At 53.3% G+C, this 22,106-nt stretch overlaps 1 protein-coding gene and 1 pseudogene across 2 annotated transcripts in view; one reads left to right on the forward strand and one right to left on the reverse strand.

Moving 5' to 3' along the window:
* The first annotated feature begins 2,945 nt into the window (after positions 1-2,945).
* The window catches only part of CAPN2 (calpain 2), a 63,112-nt gene continuing 43,951 nt past the window's right edge, over positions 2,946-22,106 (forward strand). Inside the window, exons 1-2 of the mRNA XM_079925586.1 lie at positions 2,946-3,590; positions 8,149-8,218. Coding sequence (XP_079781712.1) covers positions 3,354-3,590; positions 8,149-8,218 — 307 coding nt within the window. The 5' untranslated portion in view covers positions 2,946-3,353. The remainder of the gene's footprint in view (positions 3,591-8,148; positions 8,219-22,106) is intronic.
* On the reverse strand, positions 11,925-13,017 carry LOC307194094 (poly(A) polymerase alpha-like; annotated as a pseudogene). Its single transcript has one exon. The product of its transcript is annotated as a poly(A) polymerase alpha-like (transcript).

A 22,106-nucleotide genomic window follows, 5' to 3' on the forward strand; every position in this document is an offset into this window, starting at 1 on the left:
TATATGAAGTAAAGAATAAAGAATATTGAAATGAATGTGCAAATGGACTCAACTGGCTTCTCCACGGTGGGGAGGGAGATCCCCCGCCCCACACTGAACAGAATTAATTTGCATGTAGAGAAAAATTATTTTGCACTTCTACTGTTATCTACAACTTTGGGTTGTAAAATGACTCAAAAACAGTGAAAGGCTGGAAGCAGATAACTTGGGAGGAGGTGCTCTAAACCAGACTTTCTCAGCCTCGGCATTACTGACATCTTGGGTGCTGACTAACAGTTGTCACTTCCCATCTGGTTCTCAAAGTTGCTGACCTTCAACACCCGCTGAAAGGAGTTCAGGGTGGAGATCAGGAATGAGGCGCTCTGTGCTCTGAGAAAAACTGGCAGAACAGGCCTTCAGATAGTTAGATATTTTCAGGAGAAGATTTTATGAGCCCAATTTCTTGCACCTTCTCACATCTAGAAAAGCACTAAAACCATTCATGGAGACGTCTCCTTGTGACTAGCTGCAGCCTTCTGCTAAGATGTGAGCTTGACTGTATGTATCCCCCGTCACCAAAATCACATGTGTACCGTCCTCCTCCCACCTCTTCGGAGCAGTTCCTCAGAGCTGAGAGGCTGTCTCCCAGGCTATAATTCTCATTTTGCCCCCAAAAAACTTAACTCACAGCTCTCACGTTGTGTTTTTTTCTTTCTTTTTTTCAGTCGACATGGACCACGTAATTCTTTGTTTTGTGGGGAGCTGTCCTAGACGTCCAAGATGTTTAGCAGCATCCCTGGCTTCTACCCAATAGAGGCCAGTAGCACCCCATCATAACAAAAATTATCTCCAGACATTGCCAAGTGTCACCCAAGGCCGGGAGGAGGGGGCAAATTCACCCTCAGTTAAGAAATACTGCTCTAGGGCTTCCCTGGTGGCACAGTGGTTAAGAATCTGCCCGCCAATGCAGGGGACGTGGGTTTGAGCCCTGGTCCGGGAAGATCCCACATGCCACGGACCAACTAAGCCCGTGTGCCACAACTACTGAGCCTGCACTCTAGAGCCTGCGAGCCACAACTACTAAGCCCACGCACCACAACTACTAAGCCCACGCACCACAACTACTGAAACCCGCACGCCTAGAGCCTGTGCTCCACAACGAGAGAAGCCCATACACCGCGATGAGGAGTAGCCCCCGCTCGCCACAACTAGAGAAATGCCACGCGCAGCAACGAGGACACAACGCAGCCAAAAATAAATAAATAAATTTTTAAAAAAATTAAAAAAAGAAGTACTGTTCTAAACAGTGCATAGCTTTCCACTGAAACACGAATTCTTCCATATTAGCACAGAGATGGAGAGGAAGGGACGACCGCACTCCTTGGCACACACCCATTCCTGTGTATGAGCCAAGAATCTCACGCTACCTCTTCAACGAGCAGAATGGTCACAGTGGCCCCTAACACAGGCAGTGCTCTAAAGGCTTTACCAATATGGACTCCGTCCTCCCAGTTAAAAGTGAGTTTCAGATAAATAGCAATTAGAGAAGAAGAAATTTTCTTCCACCCTTCTATGTTCTTCCGGCTGGTCTAAAAATTAAATTGACATGAGGCAGGTTAACAAAAGAAAATCAAATAAAAGTTTAATACCACGTATACATGGGAGAGAGCCAGAAAAACTGAGTAACTCGCCAAACTGGCTGAAGCCCTCTCCTTAAACACCATCTTCAGCTAAAGACAAATGAGGATGTTGGTGGTAGGGGTTTGGGACTTCAAAGGGGCAGAAGACAATTGACTTGGAGAGGGAAAAGCAAATATTTGGTAAACAGATGTTTGCTGGGCCAGGTGGAGACAATGGGACACAGGGAGGAATCTGGTCTCTAGGCCAGTCTTCCCCACCACAGTGAGCCCACATTCTTTGCACACATCTCTGGTGATGGCTCTCTTCTGAAAAGAGGCCCTTTATCTAAATTCTTTAGGCAGTTACCGGGAAGGTCAAAGCTTCTTCCTGAGTCTTTTGGCCTTGACTGTTTTCAGCTCAAAATAATCCACATGCCAGAGAGATATTTTGGGGTGGCAAATTTTGCTCCCCTACGTAGGAAATAATTTTTTAGTTTAAGTATGCCCCCGTGCAATATTTGGGATATACTTATACTAAAAATCATTAGTGTTTACCTGAAAATCAAATTTAACTGGGTGTGTTACCAAACGCAAGTTCATGTGCCTGACACACAGTGAGCCGAAACAAACCGAAACAGAGTTTGGAGCAGAGAAAGATTTGTTGCAGGGCTATGCAAGAAGGCCGTCTCATGCTTAAAACGCCCCCAACTTCTCCAAGAAGTTCAGCAAAGCATTTTTAAAGGCAAGATGAGGGAGGGGCATGGTTGGTTGTTGCAAACTTCTTGGTGTTGGAATCCTTCCTTCTTGTAGCTGTTCATGTTGGTCAGGTGAAGATGTTCCTGTAAACCTCCAATGAAACAAAAGTTATTCTCTGTTTTGCAACTTTTTATCTCTATATGAATGTACTCTTAAAGGTCAGGGCCCTGAGAATAGGCTATCCTGTATATTTCAGGCTGTAGATAACATTCTTTGACAAAAGGTTCGGAGCCAGCATGACTAAACACAGGCAACAAAACAGATCTAATATGGAGTCAGATTTGTTCTTTCCTATTACAGGTGGATGTATTTTTATTTGCCAAATCTGGCCACCCTATCTGTGATCATATAGCTAACCAGTAGCAGTGTGTAGCTACTGGTCATGATTGTAACATGCCTCTGGTGACTTAGAATTCCTGTTCTGCCTCTAATTAGTTGTGCAACATTGAATGATGTCATTGAACCTCTCTGATGCTCAGTTCTCCCATCTGCCAATTGGGACTATAGCGGAGGGACAACCTTCTCACAGAGCTAATTTAGTCCCCTGGAGCTCTCTCCCCGATCTTCTGACTCACAGGGTGTGTCCTGGAGAGTCAGGACAGCCCCAGCCTCGCGTTTCGCCCAGGGTTGGGTTTGAATCCCCACTTTTCCACCAGGACTCCCAGGTGCACGGCGCGAGCCGGTTCGTCCATCCCAGGCGCCGGCCGCAGGTAGCAGCACCGGACCCGTGGGCCGCCGCCGCCGTCCTGCCGCCGTCCTCCCGCCGGCGCTGTGCAGGCCACCGGCCGGCAGGGTCTAGGGCCGCGCGCCGAGCTGGCGGGGAGCGGCCAGGCCACGCCCCGACGCGCGGAGTACGCTGCCCTGCCGGGTGAATCATCACCCGCGGCGGCCGCTCCCAGTCCCGCTGCCGCGCGCCGAACCCTGGCCGCGCCCCTGCGGAGCGACGCGCAGAGCAGCCGCTGAGACTCTCGCTCGCGCAGCGCGGACACCGGGCCGACCATGGCGGGCATCGCGGTCAAGCTGGCGAGGGACCGGGAGGCGGCCGAGGGGCTGGGCTCGCACGAGAGGGCCATCAAGTACCTCAACCAGGACTACGCGGCGCTGCGGGACGAGTGCCTGGAGGCCGGGGCGCTCTTCCAGGACCCGTCCTTCCCGGCCCTCCCGTCTTCCCTGGGCTTCAAGGAGTTGGGACCCTACTCCAGCAAGACCCGGGGCATCGAGTGGAAGCGGCCCACGGTAGGCAGCGGGCCCGCGGCGGGATGCGGGGCGGGCGGGGCGCGGAGACCGGAGGCGCAGCGACCGGGCCTCGCGGCAGCCGAGAACCAGGCCCAGCGCGCGGGGAGCCCGGGGAGCGCGCAGAGCCGAGCCCCGCAGCCAGGAGCCCCGTCCCCGCGCTGCCCAGCCGGGGACTCTGCAGGCGCGGGGTCGGGGGAAGCTCCGCGGTCGCCCGTGTCCCCTCTGCCACCCACGGCGCCCGCAGGACGGGCCGAAATGCACGCTGCCCGTAAATCCCACTAGCAGTCCCGCCAAAAAAAACTCACAAAAACTGGGTTGATATAGGGGGAACCTGGAGAAAACTTGTTGGACTCCGGTGGGGAGAGAGTCTGCGGAGAAGGGAGGCAGGGTGCCGGGGGTGGGGTGGGGGTGGGGTGAGTGAGACACTATCCAACCGGGAAAAGTCGGTCTCTAACTCGGTTAGGCTGCTTCAGGAAGGGAGAAACTCCACGCCTGGCCTGGTCCTTTGTGACTAAGGATTGCCTCATGCAGCCACGGTTAGATTTATCCAGTCGGAGTTTCCTGTTTATTTTTCCAAATGGGGGCCGACCTCCCTGTAACATTTACCCTGGGGATTATCAAAAGGACAGGGGAGATGCAGCCAGGAGCCAGTTCCTGCACCTTACTCACCCTCCCAGAATCCTCACCCCTGCATCTCAAGGGCCCCTCGGTGTTCCCTTATCCCGCCCCGCTGGGTCTCTGTCCTCCTTGCCCTGGCAGGCCTTGGAACAGTTTCCTTCCTGATTAGTTTGTCCATCCTATTTCCCCTGGAACCCCTCCTGGCCCCATGTCCTATGGGACACCTCACCGATCTTCCCCCACCAAACCTCAAGGAGGCTTCCTGGGAAATACAGGCTCCAGACTCCTGTTAGGGAAATAAACATTCCCGCCCTGCTCCCACTTCTCTGAGCCCCTCACCCCCACCCGCTAGTCACCTTCTGTTACTCCAAACCCAGCCCGTAGGCAGCAAGTTCAGTAGGAAGTGTCCTTGGCCTGGAGCACTTGAGTTCATTTCTTGCTAACCTGCGTGAGCCGTTTAACCTCCCTGCCTCCGTTTCTTCGTCTAAAAGAAGAGGCGATGCCTACATAGTTTCCTCTCCCCACTGGTGCACCAGGCCCAGCACCTTTTAGTTTCTCAAGGGCACCCATCTCTTTCCTGCCTCACCTGCCAGGGATGCTCTTTCCTGGTTTTCTGGGGTCTGACTCACTTACTCTTTGGGACTTAGTTAGATGTCACCTCCCCAAAGAGATCTTTCCTGACCATTCTTAGCAGCCCCCTTCTCATCTTGTTATTCTTTATCACTGAACCCTGCTAATTTCCTTCATAGCATTTTCACAACTTATAAATGTAATTACATATATTTGTTTGTCCTTCCTAGTGAACTGCAGGGACCATGTGTGTATTGTGCACCAGTCTATCCCCAGTGCATTCAGAGTATGCATTCATTCGTTCATTCATTCATTTAACAATACTTATCGAGTGCCTGTTATATGTCAGGCAGTGTCTTAAATGCTTGGGATACATCTGTGAACAAAGACTGTGACTATTTGTGGAATGAGTGAATGCAAGACTAATTAGCCTCAAACAGAATTACAGCTGTGAAAGTGATAAAAGAGAATGTATTCGCCTTACATTTGTATAGCACTTTACAGTTTACAAAGTGAATTTACATACTTCTTTGCTTATTCTTTCATTCACTCAATAAGCGTATCTTGAACACCTACTGAATGCCAGGCACAGTGCATATGGTTTCTGCCCCTGAAGGCTTTAGGAGCTAGTGAGGGGACCACAGACAGGTCACCCAACAGTTGGAAATGCCTGTAGGACTTCCAGATGGGGAAATAGAGATCCGAGACCATTTTAGGGCCCCAGATTAGGGCGGGACAGGGTGTGCACTGCACATCCAAGGGGGAGGGTAGCTGTTACTGTCCCATTCAGCAGTTGAAGAAATTGAGGCCGGGGGAGGTTAGCTATTCGCTCATACAGGTGTCTGGGGTGGAGCCAGGACTGTGTCCAGCCTATGGGTGTCGAGAGCCACAGCTCACAGCCGCCCTCTCTGCCTTCTCCAACACCACTGTGGTTCGGGTCAGGCAAGGCGAACAGACACGTGTCCACTGGATCTGGATGGAAGCAAGTCATTGGTAACTGTAACAGAGCAATTGCAGTGGCATAGGATTGCAATGGGGTAGAAGCCAGATGGCTGTAGACCCCAAAGTAAGGAACCGGAAATGAAGAGCGTGCCCAGCTAATTCCAGAAGGGGGCCTGTGAAAGGAGAGGAGGAAGAGTGTCAGGGAGAGTGGGACCCGGGGCTTGAGTGGCTGGTTTTCAGATGAGAGCAATTGGAATGTGTTATATGTCAGGTCCCAGAGAGAAAAGCAGCGGGGAGACGGTGAAACGGAGCCACCAGGAAGTGAGAGTAGGGTTGCAGGAGGGAGGCAGGGGAGCAGACCAGCCCTGGAGCGGGGGCTGCTCCTCTGGCCACAGAGGGCTGGGGGCTGGGAAGGAGGCTGAGGAGCACAGGGCTGCAGTCCCTGTGGCTGACGCAGAGGCACAGCGAGGAAACAGCCGGCACCACCAGTCAGGTGGGAGCGAGGGCAGGTGTGTGAGTCCCCACCTGACCCTGAAACATCTAAGGCCTCTGAGTGGTTTATGATTCGTTTACACTCAGCTGGGTGAACTTAGCCTCACACCTGCATCTCCTGCCTCAAGTTCAGCGATTATGATCAACTCCTCCAGTAATAATCAATAGTAGGTGACTTTTATAGAGCTCTTACCAAGGCATGTGGACATAGCCATCTCATTTAACCCTCAGAACAACCTGATGTGGTAGGTACGCTTGTCAGCGCCATCCCCATTATACAGATGAGGAGACTGAGGCTTAAAGAGGTGAAGTAACTTGCCAGGGTCATAGAACCCATATAAGAAGTGACAGAGCCAGAATTCAAACCCAGGTTGTCTGACTCCAAGGCCCAAGCCCTCAACCCCTTTCCTGGGACTGTTAAGTTCCGTATTTAATTCCATGCCCTTCATGTTGTGGACAAGTTTCAATCTCCTGAAGCATCTCTAAGGGCCACTCTAAACTTTTCCTTCTTTGGAGAGGGTGCCAAAGGTGTGAGGAAGTTTCTCAAATATAGTGGAAAAATCCTTCTAGGGTAAGTGCCTGGCACACTGAAGATTGTCAGTATGATTTTTGGGCTCCCAGCACCAAACCCAGTCTCTTCCATCAGCAGGATAAGCGTTTGGCTGGCGGGCCTTGGGCCAAGCTGGCTTCATTTGCCTCCGCAGAAAAGCATTCTCACTGTCCCTGTCATTCCCCCAAACAGCCCAACCTTAACAGGGAAGGGACAATGCAGAGGCATGAAAGGAGTGTGTTCTGCGGATTCCAAAAGAGCCTACAGCCTAAGCTGGGATGGCCAGGGTCTAGATCCAGGCCTCACCCAAGAAAAGCTGCTGCCTGACAGGGAGGGGGGTGGGGGGATGGGTACAGGGGGCTGGGCGCTCTGGGGTGGAGCTCTTACCAACCAAGGGGTCCCGGCTGAGGGAAGCCCAGATTCATGCCCTGACTTCCTCTGTGGTTTTGGGGTGGGGCTCTTCAGAATCAGGAAGCATACTCAGAGGGGGCTGCAGAAGGGCCAGCACTGTTCAGGGTTAGGTTCCAGCAGGCGACTTGTGGGACAGCCCTTGGAGGCTTGTTAGTAATCCATTAGGGGCAGGGCAGGAGGGAAAGAATATATGGTTTACACCGGTGAGTTCAAATCCCAGTGCCATCTACAGCTTACGAGCAGTGTATCTTGGGATATGTGGCTTTATCTCTTAGCCTGTCTCCCCACCTGTGAAATGGTGTCGGTGTCCATCTGTGCTCCCGGAAGGGCTGCCTGAGATAAAGTACCACACACAGTATTGACACACAGCAGGCTCACGGTACGTGGACCCCCAGGTATCATGGCCTGTGGACGAATCCAGAAGGCTAGATACCTTCCCCTGCCCTCAAGAAGCGTGTGAGTGTGAGGAAGACAGACTGGTACCCAGCACCACCACATAGCACACAACTAGCTGCTAAATTGCAGAGTACACATACTCTGGGATTCAGGATCAGAAGGATGGGTGAGGGCTGGACTGTGAAGGAGAGCTTCGTGGAGCTGGTGGCAGTGGGTCTTGAGATATGGTAAGATGTGGAAAAGGAGAGAAGAGCGTGGGAGAGGGAGGAATTCCATGCAGGAACAGAGAGGGACCGGCATAGCGGGCGGGGCAGCTCCAGAGCGTGGACCGTCTCAAGGCCCCCAGAGGAGGCTGGACTTGGCACTGCCCTGGCCCTAGGAAGGTAGCGTGATGAAGTGGGCTGTAGGCGGTGTGGAGCGTTGGGGTCCCGTGGCAGTCTAACTGTAACTGCATAGCTCTCCCTAGAGGGGAGGGGAAGGGGCGGAGGGGGTCCGATGCACCTTCTGGGAAGCGAGGTGTCCTGACTACAGAAGCACGTGGCAGGTGGGTTGACAGCACTTTGTGGGTCTCGTTTCCAGGAGATCTGCGATGATCCACAATTTATTACTGGAGGGGCCACTCGCACAGACATCTGCCAAGGAGCCCTGGGTAAGTGATGGCATCTCAAACAGGCTACGGGGGCTTGTCTGAAAGGCTGTGGATAGAAGGCGTGAGGGATGATCTATGGCTCTGCTCCCTTGCCAGAGAGTTTGGCAATTTCCAGTTCTAGAAGCTTCCTGGAATGTCTTGTCCCCTGAGGACCCGGTGCTGCGGCAGGCAGACAAATGCACAGATGTGCGGTGAGGCCTCCTGGGTCCCCTGCCCTGGGCTAGTTGTTGAAGTTACAAAGACACTCCCACTAGAAGACGGAGGAGCTTCTGCATCTCAGCCACCCTTGGTGTCTGTATGTCCCGGGGCCCGTGTTGCTAGTGGCCCACGGAACAGTCAGACTCTGGGCTGAGGGCCAGGTGGGAGGCCTAGCCCAGGCCCGGTTGCAGCACTGAGACATCAGGTCTCTGGGGTTCAGGGGTGGGATGGTGACTCAGTGTGTGGAGGAAGAGGAAACCCTCACACTCACTGCTGGGAGGAAGTTAACGTACCAGGGCATTCTCAGTGTTTGCAGGACGAGCTCACCATGGTATCACAACAGTGAATGTGGGCGCTTATTGTCACAGAGGCAATTGAAATGTTCATTCAAGTAAGTTCAACTGGAGTAGCTGAATCGTGAGGGTCTGAAACTTTGCTCTCTGTAGCTGAGCTCTGATTTTCTGGACATAGTGCCTGCTGAGATTGGAACCTGCTCCAGCTTTGGCACGAAAGCCCCCAAGTTTTCTTTTTTTTTTTCTTTAATTTATTTTATTGAAGTAAAGTTGATTTACGGTGTTGTGTTAATTTCGGCTGTACAGCAAAGTGATTCTGTTATACATATATTCTTTTTCATATTCTTTTCCATCATGGTTTATCATAAGATACTGAATATAGTTCCCTGTGCTATACAGTAGGACCTTGTTGTTTATTGCTGTACAGGACCTGAGGGTTCTGCAAAGAAGTCTTAACGATGGGGCCTGGGACCACTATTTAAGATTCTCATAGAATCCACGCTCATTTTTTTTACTCATAATAGATATGGGCCTATGATTGCTGGAGGAGATTATTTGCTGCGAATAACCAAAAACTTGTTTCGAGCCATCAGCTCCAACTTGCTTTCCAGACCAGTCTATCAGTAACAAAATTAATCATCTTGAATTGTACCTTCTTTCCTGGCCCACCCAGCAGAGGTTCTGTCCTGGGAGTGACTTGTTTGAGGTCATCCAACAGCTGAAGTGAGGGCCTGGAATGCAAATGCAGAGCGTCTGTGTGTTTAACCCCTGAGCTAGGCTGGGAGTCACTTGTTTGAGGTCATCCAACAGCTGAAGTGAGGGCCTGGAATGCAAATGCAGAGCGTCTGTGTGTTTAACCCCTGAGCTAGGCTCCCCAGAAGGGGCATGGAAAGTTTTCAGTCTCTGAGGGATGTCAGGGCATTTGTGTGAATCGTTAGGACAGGCAACTGGGAGCCCCTTGTGAAATGGGTCTCCGAGAGCATGACCCAGGGCTGGGCGTGCAAACACCGCTCTCTGAGCTCAGCCTCTGTGTGCAAATTCCTGAGATGCCAGAGCACATTTTTACCCACAGAAAACATACCTCCCATTTCCCACCTTCTCTCCCCCACAAAAGAGAGATGCCCAGGGGGCCTAGGGCACCTAGGTGGGTGCTCCCGGAAAATCCATTGGTTAGAGAAAATGGAAGTTAACAGGGCTAGAAGTTGATGGAGACTTTGACCAACCATGGGGGCTTTAGGAAATCTGGAAAAAAAATGACAACTGTCATACCCGGGCTAAATTCCACACCTAGACTAAACATCTACTTTAAAGTTTAATGACATCTTAAGGGCCAAATTGCAAGATTTAAGTCCTGGTTAAATACTGTCAGGCCATTTGGAGAGGAGTCGCAAAGCTTACACTCCCTGGGGTAAAAATCCCCATGGTATGCACCAAATCAAATAGAAACAAGATTAAGTGTAAGTCCTTTAAAACATTTCTCCGTAATCAGGTCTGTAATTTCTAAGGTTTTTTTTACACCACATTGGCCGTTTTGTCCTCTTGGCCTTTTATTTTGGAGGATCTGGGTTTGATTACGATCTGTGAAGTGTGGTGGACTGAACTCTCGCTCTGATTCTGGCATCCGGACACAGGGTGGGCACGGGGTGGTGACTGTCACCAGGTCCCAGCAGGTTCAGAAGCATCAGGAACAGGGGGGCCGCGGCAGTGACCCCTGGCCACAGAACCAGAGATACGAGTCAAGGCTCAGCTCTTAGTTGGCAGACGTTGGGCACGTCATCACTTGGAACCTCAGTCTCTTCTGAAAATGGGAGGGAGGGGGAGAGTCAACGGGGTGACCTCCCGAGATCCCCTACGACTGGGCAGTCAGCTATTCTAGAGTCGTTCCTCATGCCTGACACTGAGTGTAAACCTTGTGCTGGAGAATCAAAGCACCGAGAGCAGATCTCTTATCTCAGAGCAGGAATGATAACAGCCCCTATCACTGTATAACAGTATGCAACTCATGGGGCATTTTCATTGCATTGTCTCATGTAATCATCCAAGTAAATATTTCCATCTCCACTCTGCAGATAAGAAAACTTATCTTATCTGGAGGCAGGGGGTGGGGAGCCCATGCAAGGCCACAAAGCTAAAAATTGCCAAAGGAAAGAACCCTGATCTGATTGTAAAGCTTTCCACACTCTTCTCACTCCCATCACAAGTGGCCATGAGGCTATGTTGAGGGATTTTGGAGGTAAAATTCTCAAAGCAAAATTTATTTTCCTACCTGTACTTTCTACCCTGAGACTCACTCAGTTCACCAGTGAACCTGGGCGGGGCCCATCCTGGGACTTGTACATTTCTCAGCCTCCTGCCTCCCTTCACCGGTCTGCCCAGCAATGGTTAATCCACCAGCTCCCACCCACTTTCCCAGAGAGTAAGCTGGAAGCCCCACCAAAGTAATTCCAGCCATGTTTGCAGAACTGCTCTGACGTGAGCCATCTGCTTTGCAGACCCTGGTTGGGCTCAGCACTGAGTCAGTGAAGAAAAATCTGCCCATCTGGAGGAAGGGCTGGAGACCCAGGCTGAACCTCGGCCAGGCTGGCCCTACAGCTAAATATGGCTCTGGAGTTGCTGCTTTCAGCCTCTTCTTACAGGTGATGGCCATGGAGTGGCCCCAGGAGCCCAGGAGGTCCCAGAGCTGAGCTCCTCCTACCTTTGGTTTTCACTGGGCCACTGCTGGGCTTTAACCACTGCCCCCTCAGAGCCCCCCCATGGGCCCCAGAGCCTTCAAAGCTCTCAGAGGAAGGTAGCTGCCCTGGCCAGGTGCCCCCATAGGCCCTCGGCTTCCTGGGGGAAGGCTCGAGGCTGCCAGTGCTGTCAGAGCTGTTGAAACCACACAGCCCCGTGTCTTTGTAACCTGGCCCCTCAGAGGTGGATCACCCTGCCTCTACCCCTAAAAGTCACGTGGGCCCCCAAACACTAGGAGATGCTTGGCTACGGGGTGCCCCTCCCCACAGCCCGGCTCAGCAGAGAGTGGGGAAGGGCAGGGCCAGTGGGAAAAGCGTGCAGGAAGGAGGTTTCCAGTTCCTGCTTCCTCCCCTGCTTACTAGCCTGGGTGACTTTGGGCAGGTTACCCAAGCTCTCTGAGCTTCAGTTTCCTCTTCTATAAAATGGGAATAATGATAATACTCCTTTCCCAGGGCTGTGATGAAAAATGCGATTAATATAGGCAAACACATTGGCAAATTGTAGAGTCCTGAACAAATTCAACCTCTCCCTATTTTCCCATTTTTAAATACTGTAAATAACTTTTTAAATTATATATTTTTCTCAGTGTCTACAATCCATTTTATTTTAATATAATCTAAACACATACCATTTAGAAAATACCAAGAAAAATTTATGTACAAGAGTTGATGCGGTTGCATTGGGATAAAGCTGGCACGTTCTTGCTACTAGCATAGCCCAGGAAACACCACCGAGGAAACCTAATATATTGGAATAGACGTTGCGGTGTTTGGCCCACAGTGTGATAGCTCTCAGGGTTAACCTGAAGTTGTCAGTGTTTGGTACTAGATGTACAATTTCATCGGTTACCCTGCAACCATTAAGACTTCTTACGCATCTTATATTTAAATTTTTAAGCAGGCTGTCATCTCTTAAGCCCAAGTCTCCTGGAATAGTCTGCAGTGCTATTCATGCAAACAAAATATCAATCTCTATCCCATCAGAACAGAGTCTGATAACTGGTACAAATGCTTCTTCAGCAGCTCTTCAATCTTTTACTTCTTCCTGTAATTTCAACTTATCATAGAATGAGGTGAAAAAATCACTTCGATCAACGTGTCTTCGTGCAACACACACAACACACAACGCATTAATATCGGCACCTTTTGTCTGTACTCCTGATCTCTAAGATCCAAATGTAAAACTTTTTCCACCACCATTTTCAATTACAGATTGTGGAAGATTCTTGCTTTCACTGATTTCTCGCATCCACTCTTTTATCAGGTTATTTAATTTTCCCCAAATTAAAAAATCCTGCGCTGCAGTTCCCCTTCCTCTTCAAAAACGCCAAAGGGCTTCAGAGTCTCAATTAGTTTCTGTGTAAGCAGGCAGGCAGTCTCCTTGGGGGCTGCTAAGCTGATGGGAGAGGTAATGCCATAGTGCTTCTGCGGCAGCTGTGTTTGCTGTGATCCCTGCGTTGTAACTGGAAACCGCATGGTCTCCTGCGCGGACACTGCCCAGTCATCCGCCTCCCCCGCTGCCACCCTGGGCATGACCCACTGAGACGGGGGTGAGGGGTGCCTGCCTCAGCCCTGGATCCAACCCCCTTAAATTATAATTTTTAAAAGCCATTTTAATAGGTGCCTTTTAAACATTTTAATAGACTTTGTTAGAACAGTTTTAGGTTTACAGAAAAATTGAGATGATAGTACAGAGAATTCCAAACACACCAGCCCAGTTTCCCCTACTGGTAACTTCTTACATTATTAAGTGTGGGACATTTGCTACAGTTAATGAACCAGTATTGATACATTATCATTAACTAAAGTCCATACTCTAGCTTTCTTTAGTTTTTACTTAAGGTCCTTTTTCTGTCCCAGGATCCCATCCAGGACCCCACATTACATTTAGTTGTCATGTCTCCTAAGGCTCTTCTTGGCTGTGACAGTTTCTCAGCCTGTTTTGGTTGACCTTGTCACTTTTCAGGAGTACTGGTCTGGGATTTTGTAGGATGCCCCTCTATTGGAATTTGTAGGTGCCTTTTTAAAAAAAGAGTGCTTGTAGTTAAAAAAAAAAAAAAAAGAACTAGAAAATAAGTGTTGGCTGGTTTGGTGGGGAAAATAAATATATTTTTTCCTGTTTCTTAAAACAATGGCTTCACCGCCAGCCCCAGCACTGCCCTCACCGTCCCCGACCCCAGTGGCTTCCCCCAGCTCCTGGGGCAGATGTGTGCGGTCCATGAGTCCTCCTGTCCTCTCCCCGGCAGCTCTTCTGGTTACAAATGCTTTTTCACAGCTTTTCTCCCCTGTGGCTGCTGCCTGGGCTCCCAGCTTCCTTTCCTGCTGCACCTGAGACAGGCCCATAAACGCGCCAGGGATGAATCTCCCGGCGGCCCCGTCCAGCCCTGGCTGCCCCAGCCTTGGCAGTCACACAGCGGGGTTCCTGCCTCATCCGAGGCCTAAAGTTGGGCACATCTCTCCTTGGCTGTCCCTGACCTCCTCTCCCCAGGGAGGAGAGGCAGTGGGAATCCTCCCCAAAGAATCCCCCCTCCCATTGTCATGTACATGTTACTCCGAAGCCAGAGGAAACTTGCAAAGAGTTAACACGGTTCCTTGGCTCCCCGTGGGCCTGTGGGTCAGAGTGTGACTTTGCGCTTGTTCAGGTGCTGCCTGAGCCAGGAGCCAGGCCGCATCCCCGTGTGGACTCTGCTCCATTTCTGAGTTGAGGGGATTGGATCCTAGTTCCGTAAGGTCTCACTACTTCTGACGTTCTGTGACTTCCACTGGCAGTCCCCACTCTCCCCCACACCCCGCCGGCACCAGGCTGCAGATCGTGTTTGTTGAGCAGTAACATCTCCACCCCAGGGCCTGAGACCCTTGCTCAGATCGTCCCCCACAGGATGAGCCACAGAGAGGCCCCCATCCAGGGGATTTCAGAAATAAGGGCCATGTGTTCTGTGAGGCCTAGTGGGGCCCTGGGCAGCAACTGTGGGGCGAGGAAGCCCCAGGAGGAGGGCAGTCTGCTCTGGCTGGGCCAACGTTGGGTGGCCTGTGTGCAGTGGGGCAGACTCTAGACCAGCACTGTCCACCAGCACTTTGAGCCGTGATGCGAACGTTCTACACTATCAATACGGTAGCTGCAAGCCACGTGTGGAGCATTTGAAGTGTGACTAATGCAACCAAGGGACTGAGTTTTTAATTTTCTTCAGTTTGGACATGAAAAGCCATGTGTGCGTTATGGCCACTGCAGCGCTGGGATCCGGCCTCCCATCCTTGACTTTCCGGGCTGGGATGGTCTCCACACAGAGACAAGCAAGCCACGTACATCAGTAAGCATCTGTAAATGGCAAGGTCCAGAGTGAGGACTTGGGTGTCCGTCAGTTAGAGGCTGGCCTCGTGGTTCTGCCACTTCCTGGCTCTATCACATGGGGTAAATCACCGTCCTCGTTAAGCCTCGGTTTCCTCATCCATAACATGGGGATGATAGTAGTATCTACCTCAGAGGGCTGTGAGGATGAAATTAAATAATGCATGGAAAGCTCAGAGTGCCAGAGGCTGACACTCAGTAAGGGTTTAATCACTGCAAATTGCAAGTTACCTTTGGGGAGAGTGTGGCTTGAGGGGAGTACGGAAATGAGGCTGGGGAGGGGAGATGGAGCATGCCCTGCTGTGTCTTGAACAACCAATGGGGTCCGTCTCTAGCACTTGGCATTAGGAGGTGACCGAGGCGCTGATGTTTGGAGAAAAGTTCAAGAGACTCGGTGAAGTCTCCTGCTCCAACTTTCAGGGCTCGTGCAATGGCCGTTGCTCCCTGACGTTTCCCAAAAGGCCAGGAGGCTCCTCACTGCCACCACACTTGGGCTCTCTCCTCTCCCAGCACTCGCTTTGCCTGTAGCGCGCCTGCTATTTTCAGTCTCAAGCCTCTACTTACCCACCTGTGAAATGGGAACAAGGTGACATGTCTGTCCTTTCCTTTTCCCATGAGGCGGAGAACCTTAAGGCTGTATGACTGATGGTTTCTCTCTGGGGATTAGGACCAGAGTGAGAAAACCTCTAACGTTCACTCTTGCCGCGATCCCCGACGTGATCTCTCCCCTGTGTTTTGCTGCCCCAGCTGCACTGAGACTTTACCTTTTGTTCAACGCTGTGAAGGCCCCCAGGAAACCAGGAAAGTGGATCCTCACCCTCTGGTTCCTCCAGGAGGTGAGGAAGGAATTCTGAGGAGTAGGAATCTCAGATGGGGTTGGCTCCACCTCCTTGCCTGCTGGGGCCTCTGGGCACGGAGGGGTTGGGGAGGAAAGCGAGGTTGTGGATGTGGATGGCAGGAAGACACAGGGCTACGGTGAGCTGGCTGGTAACTCTGCCATCTGGTAGTGACCGCAGCGTCCACGGTCGCGGGGAGCTGGGGGGCAGAGTCGACACCTACGACCGGGAGGCTGTGTCCTCCCGGTCCAGGGCAGCCGAGGGCGGCACGGGGCAGGGCCTCCCTTCCGAGAGTCTGGTTCGTCCATGCAAGTTCGGTGTGCGACAGTGTGACCCTGAGGCCTCGGCGTCCTCGTCCGCCTGCATCCTCCCTTCTCCTTCTCCCTTTCAGGGCCCCGCTCCTCAGGAGCGGCAGGGGGAAGGGAGGGAGAGGGCACACATGTGGTTCGGATCATTTGTTCTGGCCGCAGTCGCGCTTGCAGCTCACGGAAGGAGGCTGAAGCCCCGTGTTTACCAGGGTTGGGATGTGAGCAGGATGGAGCACCTCCACCTCCCCCCGACAGTGCCGATATAATGAGACGTGATTGTGTGTAGGGGGTCATTCCGCTTTGGGGTGCCCTTCTCTGGGCTGCTCCAGACAGCGAAGCAGTCACGGAAGGGATGGCCCCGTGGGACGCGTCGGCCGCCGTCGTGCAGGGCCGGGCACTGGCAGGGTGTGCACTTCCTCTGGGGAGCACCAGCAGCCCCGGGGTTGGGGGAGCGCCTGTTGGCTCCCAAGGACTTCCTTCCAAAGCTGAGACGCCCCAGGCTGCCTAGGCCAGGAGACAGTTATTCTGTCAGCAGGGTCTGCTGGAGACTGCTAAATACCAGTGTCTCGGGAAGGGTCAAGTTTCGCCAGAAGTAGCCTCAGTATCTTGGTCCCTTTATCATTTATCTGGCTGTCACCATGGAAAAGCAAAGGCACAGAGCCTTGCAGGGATGAAACACAGGACAAGCAGGACTTGAGAGGGAGAAGGGTTTCCCCGACCTCGGCCCTGCTGGTGGTTGCGGCCGGCTCATTCTCCGTCATGGGGGTGTCCCAAGGGCTGCGGCACGCGTGGCAGCGTTCCCAGCCTCTGCCCATTAGATGCACTGGCAGCCCTCCCCAAGCATGACAACCCAAGATGTCTCCACACAGAGCCAAAAATCCCTTGGGGGTAAGGGGAGCAAAAACGGTCCTGGGGGGCAACCCGTGGTAGATCCGGGGAGAGAAGGAGGCTATGGACACAGTAAGTACCACGGGGCAGGCGGAGGGCAGTCATTGGGCACCCAGGGTGTGATGCCTGTTCTGGCAGCTGGTGAAGACGAGCCCCACACACGTCCAGAATCACCCCCCCTAAGCCAGCCACAGTTGGGAGTAAGCGTCGTCCTGGGGAAGGAGGAAACATGGAGCTGCAGTCAGGGCGGCATGGCTGGGATGTTTGACCCCATGGAGAGGAGCTGCTGCAGCAGAGGAGGAGATCGGCCCTCTCCACGTCTCGGGACGCTCCCCTTGGCGGGCCGTCTGTCTCATCAGCTTCCCGGAGCAGGCATGTGCGGTGCATCTCAGGTCCTGGGGTGCCCCGGGGACCGCAGAGTGATTGGGTGTCTGGGCAGGCACGTCCCCCCCCCCCAGGGGCAGACTCTGTCAGCTGGCAGAGGCCTCTTACTGCCCCTGGCCAGGCACAGATTTCAGGAAGGTCCTGGTCTCCTTGCACCTGTATCTACTGTGTGGCAATCTGCCCCACCATCAAAGGCTTGAAACAACAGCAATCATTTTCTCATTCTCTCCTGTGGTTCTGAAGGATAGATAGCTGGGCTTAGCAGGGGGGACTCTCTCAGGGTCCCTCGTGGGGTTGCAGTCAGATGGGGACGGGCTCAGGTCACCCGAAGGCCCCCCACTCATGTGTTTGGTGCCTGGGCTGGAGGCTCGTCAGCTGAATCTCTGGGGTCTTCCTGCATCCTGTGTGGTCTCTTCCATGGAGGCTTTAAGGGAGCTCCACTTCTTACACAGAAGTTACAGAGAGAGAGCCTCAGAAGTCACAGAGCATCACTTCTGCCATATCTATTCACTGAGACAGACAGAGGCCCCACCAGGTTCAAGGGGAGGGATGCAGATTCCACCCCCTGGTGGGGAAGGGCAAGGTCCTAGAAGAACAGGTGAAACCGGAAATATCGTGGCTGCCGTTTTGGGAAGATGCCACAGTTCCTCCCCTTTGAATAATGGTCACCAGTGGTGACCCAAGGCTGCTCGGACACTAGCCCATCGTGGTTGGGGCAGGTGAGTCCTCTGTTCTCTGGGACTTCCCAGTACGCAGGGCGGAGGGGCACTCAGCGGGCTGGGCTGGTGGTGCCGAGCTTTCCTGAGACACCCTGCGGGCCCCGAGGCCCTTTCTGCTTCCACTCGGCCATTGGGTGCCTGTGACCGAAAGGGCAGTGGGCTGCGACTTTAGGCAGAAGACAAAAAACACCACGGCCCTTTCTCTGCACCAGACTCGTCTTGTCTCCAGCTCCTTCTCCCACATCCCTCTGGTCCTCCCTGTTCTGGGTCCTTAATCCCTCGTCACGCCTCTCCCAGCCTCTCTACCTACCAAGCCCCCATTACTCCAGGTGGGCCCTAGTTCTCACCTGGATTCCTGCTCTGGGTACCTGCCTGTCACCGGTCCATTCTGACGTTACTGCCAGAGGCCCTGTCATCAGGGAAGTGACGGCCAGTGGGGGAAACTGTTAAATGGACAAATTAAATATAAATTCTGATCATGCTATAGTAGGGGTCAGCTGGGATGCAGTGTGAGGACACAGGAGGGGAACGGCAAGGGATGGGACAGTCCCCAAGGACGACTAAGGAGAGAGGCGGAGGGAAGGTGTGGGACAGAGGAAGCAGAGCAAAGTGTGTGCTTCCCCAGCAGGAAGAAGCCCATTCTGGAAAGTGCAAGTGGTATTTTCTTGTGCCTGGAAGGTCTGTGCACAAGAAGAAAGGGTGAAAGGGAACCTTCGTTTAAATTCCCTCGGGGTCAGTTCAGACTCTGCAGAAGTGTAACCCATCTCCAGACTCTGCCCTCCCTAGACCCCCAGGGTCCTCGCACCCCCTCTGCCCTGCTCCCCACCCTCCTGGACGGTGCCACGCCACCCCCCATACCTTTGGGTGCCTGCACTTGACCTTCTCTCTCCCTGCAAGCGCTTCCCACCCCACCTCCACCTCGCTCTCAGGACCAGTCCAAGCTGCCCTCTTCGAACCCCATGGCCCTACAGTCTGTGTGACCCGTTTGGACTTGAGTCCTGGGGCTCACCCCCGTCTTCTCTGATGGTGTTTCCACATTGTTCCCCATGCCAGCTGGTGAGCCCAAGCGTGAGAAGCATCCTTCTCTAGACCTGGCTCAGGAGGGATGTCTGAGACCAGGTGGGAGGCAGAAGAAGCACGTAGGCCAGTCAGGTGCTCAGAGGCTCTCGGGGCGGCTGGTGTGCCCCAGGAGCCACGGGAAGCAGCAGCGAGGGGTGCAGAGCCCTGCAAGGCTGGCCCTGGGCTTCATGTTCTGTCCACTCTTTCTCCTCCGAGATGAAGAGCTTCCTCGGCCTGTGTTGCTTCATGGAGCACGTGCTCCGCGTTGGCAGCGTCCCTGCCCTCACAGAGCTTGCCTCCTCCTGGGACTGTCAGCAGGCACCATGCCCTAGAGTGATGGAGCTGCAGCGGGACAGGTGGGCCGGCAGCCAGCATCTCCCGGGTCCTCTGCTCCGCTTCCCGGTGGGTGGAGGAAAGACAGTGATGGTGGGAGGGAAAGGAGCAGAACACACACAACGAATATCACGCTCCCCTCTTGGGAAAACTTCCAGCAGCCACCAGTGTAATCCTCATCACCATTCCAGCCCCATTCCACCCCTCCCCAGTACAATGGGCCCCAGGCGTCCTCGGCCTGTGCTCAGCGCTGACCCTCGGGACTGGACACAGAGGCCCGGGGAGCACAGCTCTGGAAATGTATCGACGTGACTCTGCATGAATTTATCTTTTTAGAGGAGGGCTCCGGAGCTTAAAGGAGCTATTCATGAGGTCTGCCCGTGGGTGCTGTGTGCTCAGAGGGTGGGGATCTGGGCGTGCCGAGTGTGTGCAGTGGAGGGAAGCCTGTGTGTACATGGTCACGGTCACAGCGAGGCTGCAGAGGAGCCGGACAAGGGCAGCCCAGCTGGGGACAGTTAAACTTTTATCCAGGTAGCCTGGGTGCCCGAGTCCAGGAGGGTGAGGCAGCTGTGCTTAACGAACAAACCAAGATCCTACTCAAGCCTCCTTTTCCCAAGCAGATTAGAAGGGGAGGGGGAGGTCTGAACTACGAGGGGGTTCCCTGAGGTCCCTTGAGAAAAGTGGCTTAAGTGATCTCAGCAGGTGCCCAAGGGTGGGCCAAAGAGAATGACACTACATAGGCATTGAACAAGTGAATAAATTCAGAATTAATGCATGAACACTCTTCTGCCGTAGGCACAAAATACAGTAAAGTTTTGTGTGAAAACCCACAGGAAAGGCATGCGGGGAGAGAAAGTGAGTATCAGACTGCAGAGACGGGGGAGGCAGTTTGCTTGTTAAAGGAGCTTCTTGCCTTGTCTTCTGTGAGGGGACAGAGCAGAGTCCGCGAAGCCATCCTCAGCCCAGGGGGCGGGTATCGGGGCCCCTGGTCCTGCGCTGGGGTTGGGGTGGGCGTAGGGGGCAAAGGCCACAGTCCCGGGTGAGGCACGGGCAGGGGTGAAGGTGAGGGGCTCCATCACTGCAGGGGTCGTTCTTGGGTTTTGAGTAAATGCGTTCGCGTCTACATCCTCGTCAGTGCGCATCCTTCACCTTTATTTACCGTCCCCCCACCCCCTGCTTGCTTCTGAAGATTCGGCAGGGGCTCAAGATGATGAGACAGGCCCCCAAAGCACTCAGCAGGTCACAGTCCTCCCCGGTCTCACTCCCTCCTCCTTCCCACCTACGCGCACCCCCATCCTGAGCTGTCACCCTTTCCGAAACAGGGCGTAACTCATCCTCAGTCGAGACTTCACCTCTTCTGGGCCTCAGTTTTCTCCCTTATAAACTTAGAAGATAAAAAGAGCAGACCCTCAGAGACAGTGTTCTAAATGCTTGACTTTTTTCCTCCCATTTAATTCTCAACTCTGTGAGGCCATTTCCTATCATGAAACCCATTGTATGTATGAGGAAATGAGCACAAAAAGAGTAGTTTGCCCTGAGTCAGAGCCGGAATTTGAACTCCATGTTCTGGCTCTGTTGTTTCTTAATTTTGGGGGTGTGAGGGGGAAGGAAACCTGACTCCTCCCTAGAAAATGCATATGTTTGCATACATACAAAAGGTGCACACAGTGTTTTCGGGTTCCAGATCTCTGAAGCCCATCCAGGACCCCCAGTTTCCCTTTTTCATCTGATCCTAACAGCCCTTTGAGGATATGTGTGTATTATCCCCCTTCCACAGCTGAGAGAACATGGGCTCAGAGAAATTAAGAAATGTGTCCAAGATTACACAATCTTAAGCGGCGGGGTCAGGATTCAAATCCGGGTCAGTCCTCCTAGCTCTATCCAGGGGATTTTTCCTTTCTGGTTGGGGGATCACCTGGAGGCCCCGCGGGGCTGTGGGTGCCTGTGCAGCCCCTGCCCTGTGCCTGGGATCCGGGAAGGCCAGCCAAGGCGCACCTCCCCCTCTCACCTCCGTGGTGGGTCAGCACATCAGCCCAGCCGCAGCCTTCCTTGGGACCCGTCGGCACCCAGGCTGACGGCACCCAGGTTCTCATCCAGCGGGCCAGCGCTCCCGGTGGGCAGGCACCCTGCAGCGGGCTTGTGGACCTCCCTCTAGCTCAGTGCTGGCAGCGAGAGCCCCAGGACAACGTGGACTGGACTCGTAGAGGGGGTTGTGCAGGAAGGGTGATCCCTAGGGCCTGGGCTGGAAGGACAAACTCGGCCAAAGGGGACTGACAGGGCGGCCGAGAGCCAGCCTCTGAGGAACCCAGAGAGCGTGGAGTTGGTGCAGGGGCCTCCTGGTGCCAGGAGGCAGCAAGGTGCATGGAAAGGTGAGAGAATGGGTGCGAAGCAAGATGAGAAGGGCAGTTCTTTAAGGGAACGGGCAGGAACACAGCCTCCAGCGGGATACGCCTTTTATAGGGATCCAGAAGTCCCCACTGGGGAGGGCAGGGAACCTCTGCGCCCACCCAAGTCCAAGTTCAAGGGGCAGGTCTGGCATGAGGTCCTGGACCGCCCCCGCCCCGGCCTCGGCTGGTTTCCTTTCTCTCGTGCTTTTTATTTGCTCCACCCCTACCCCAGCTCCAGACTCCCAGAACCCTACCCCTCCCTTTTCCCCACTAAGCTGCTCTCGGTCATTTTCATGTTAGGGCATGTAAATGCACGGGTCCCTTTCCTTCGGTACTTGCGTTTGAGGTCCCACCTCAGTGCAGGGTGAGGACTGTTCTGTCCGGGGAGTTTCGTCTGCACGTGGTGCA

Source organism: Stenella coeruleoalba, assembly GCF_951394435.1.
Source record: "Stenella coeruleoalba genome assembly, chromosome: 1".
Classification (NCBI taxonomy): Eukaryota; Metazoa; Chordata; class Mammalia; order Artiodactyla; family Delphinidae; genus Stenella; species Stenella coeruleoalba.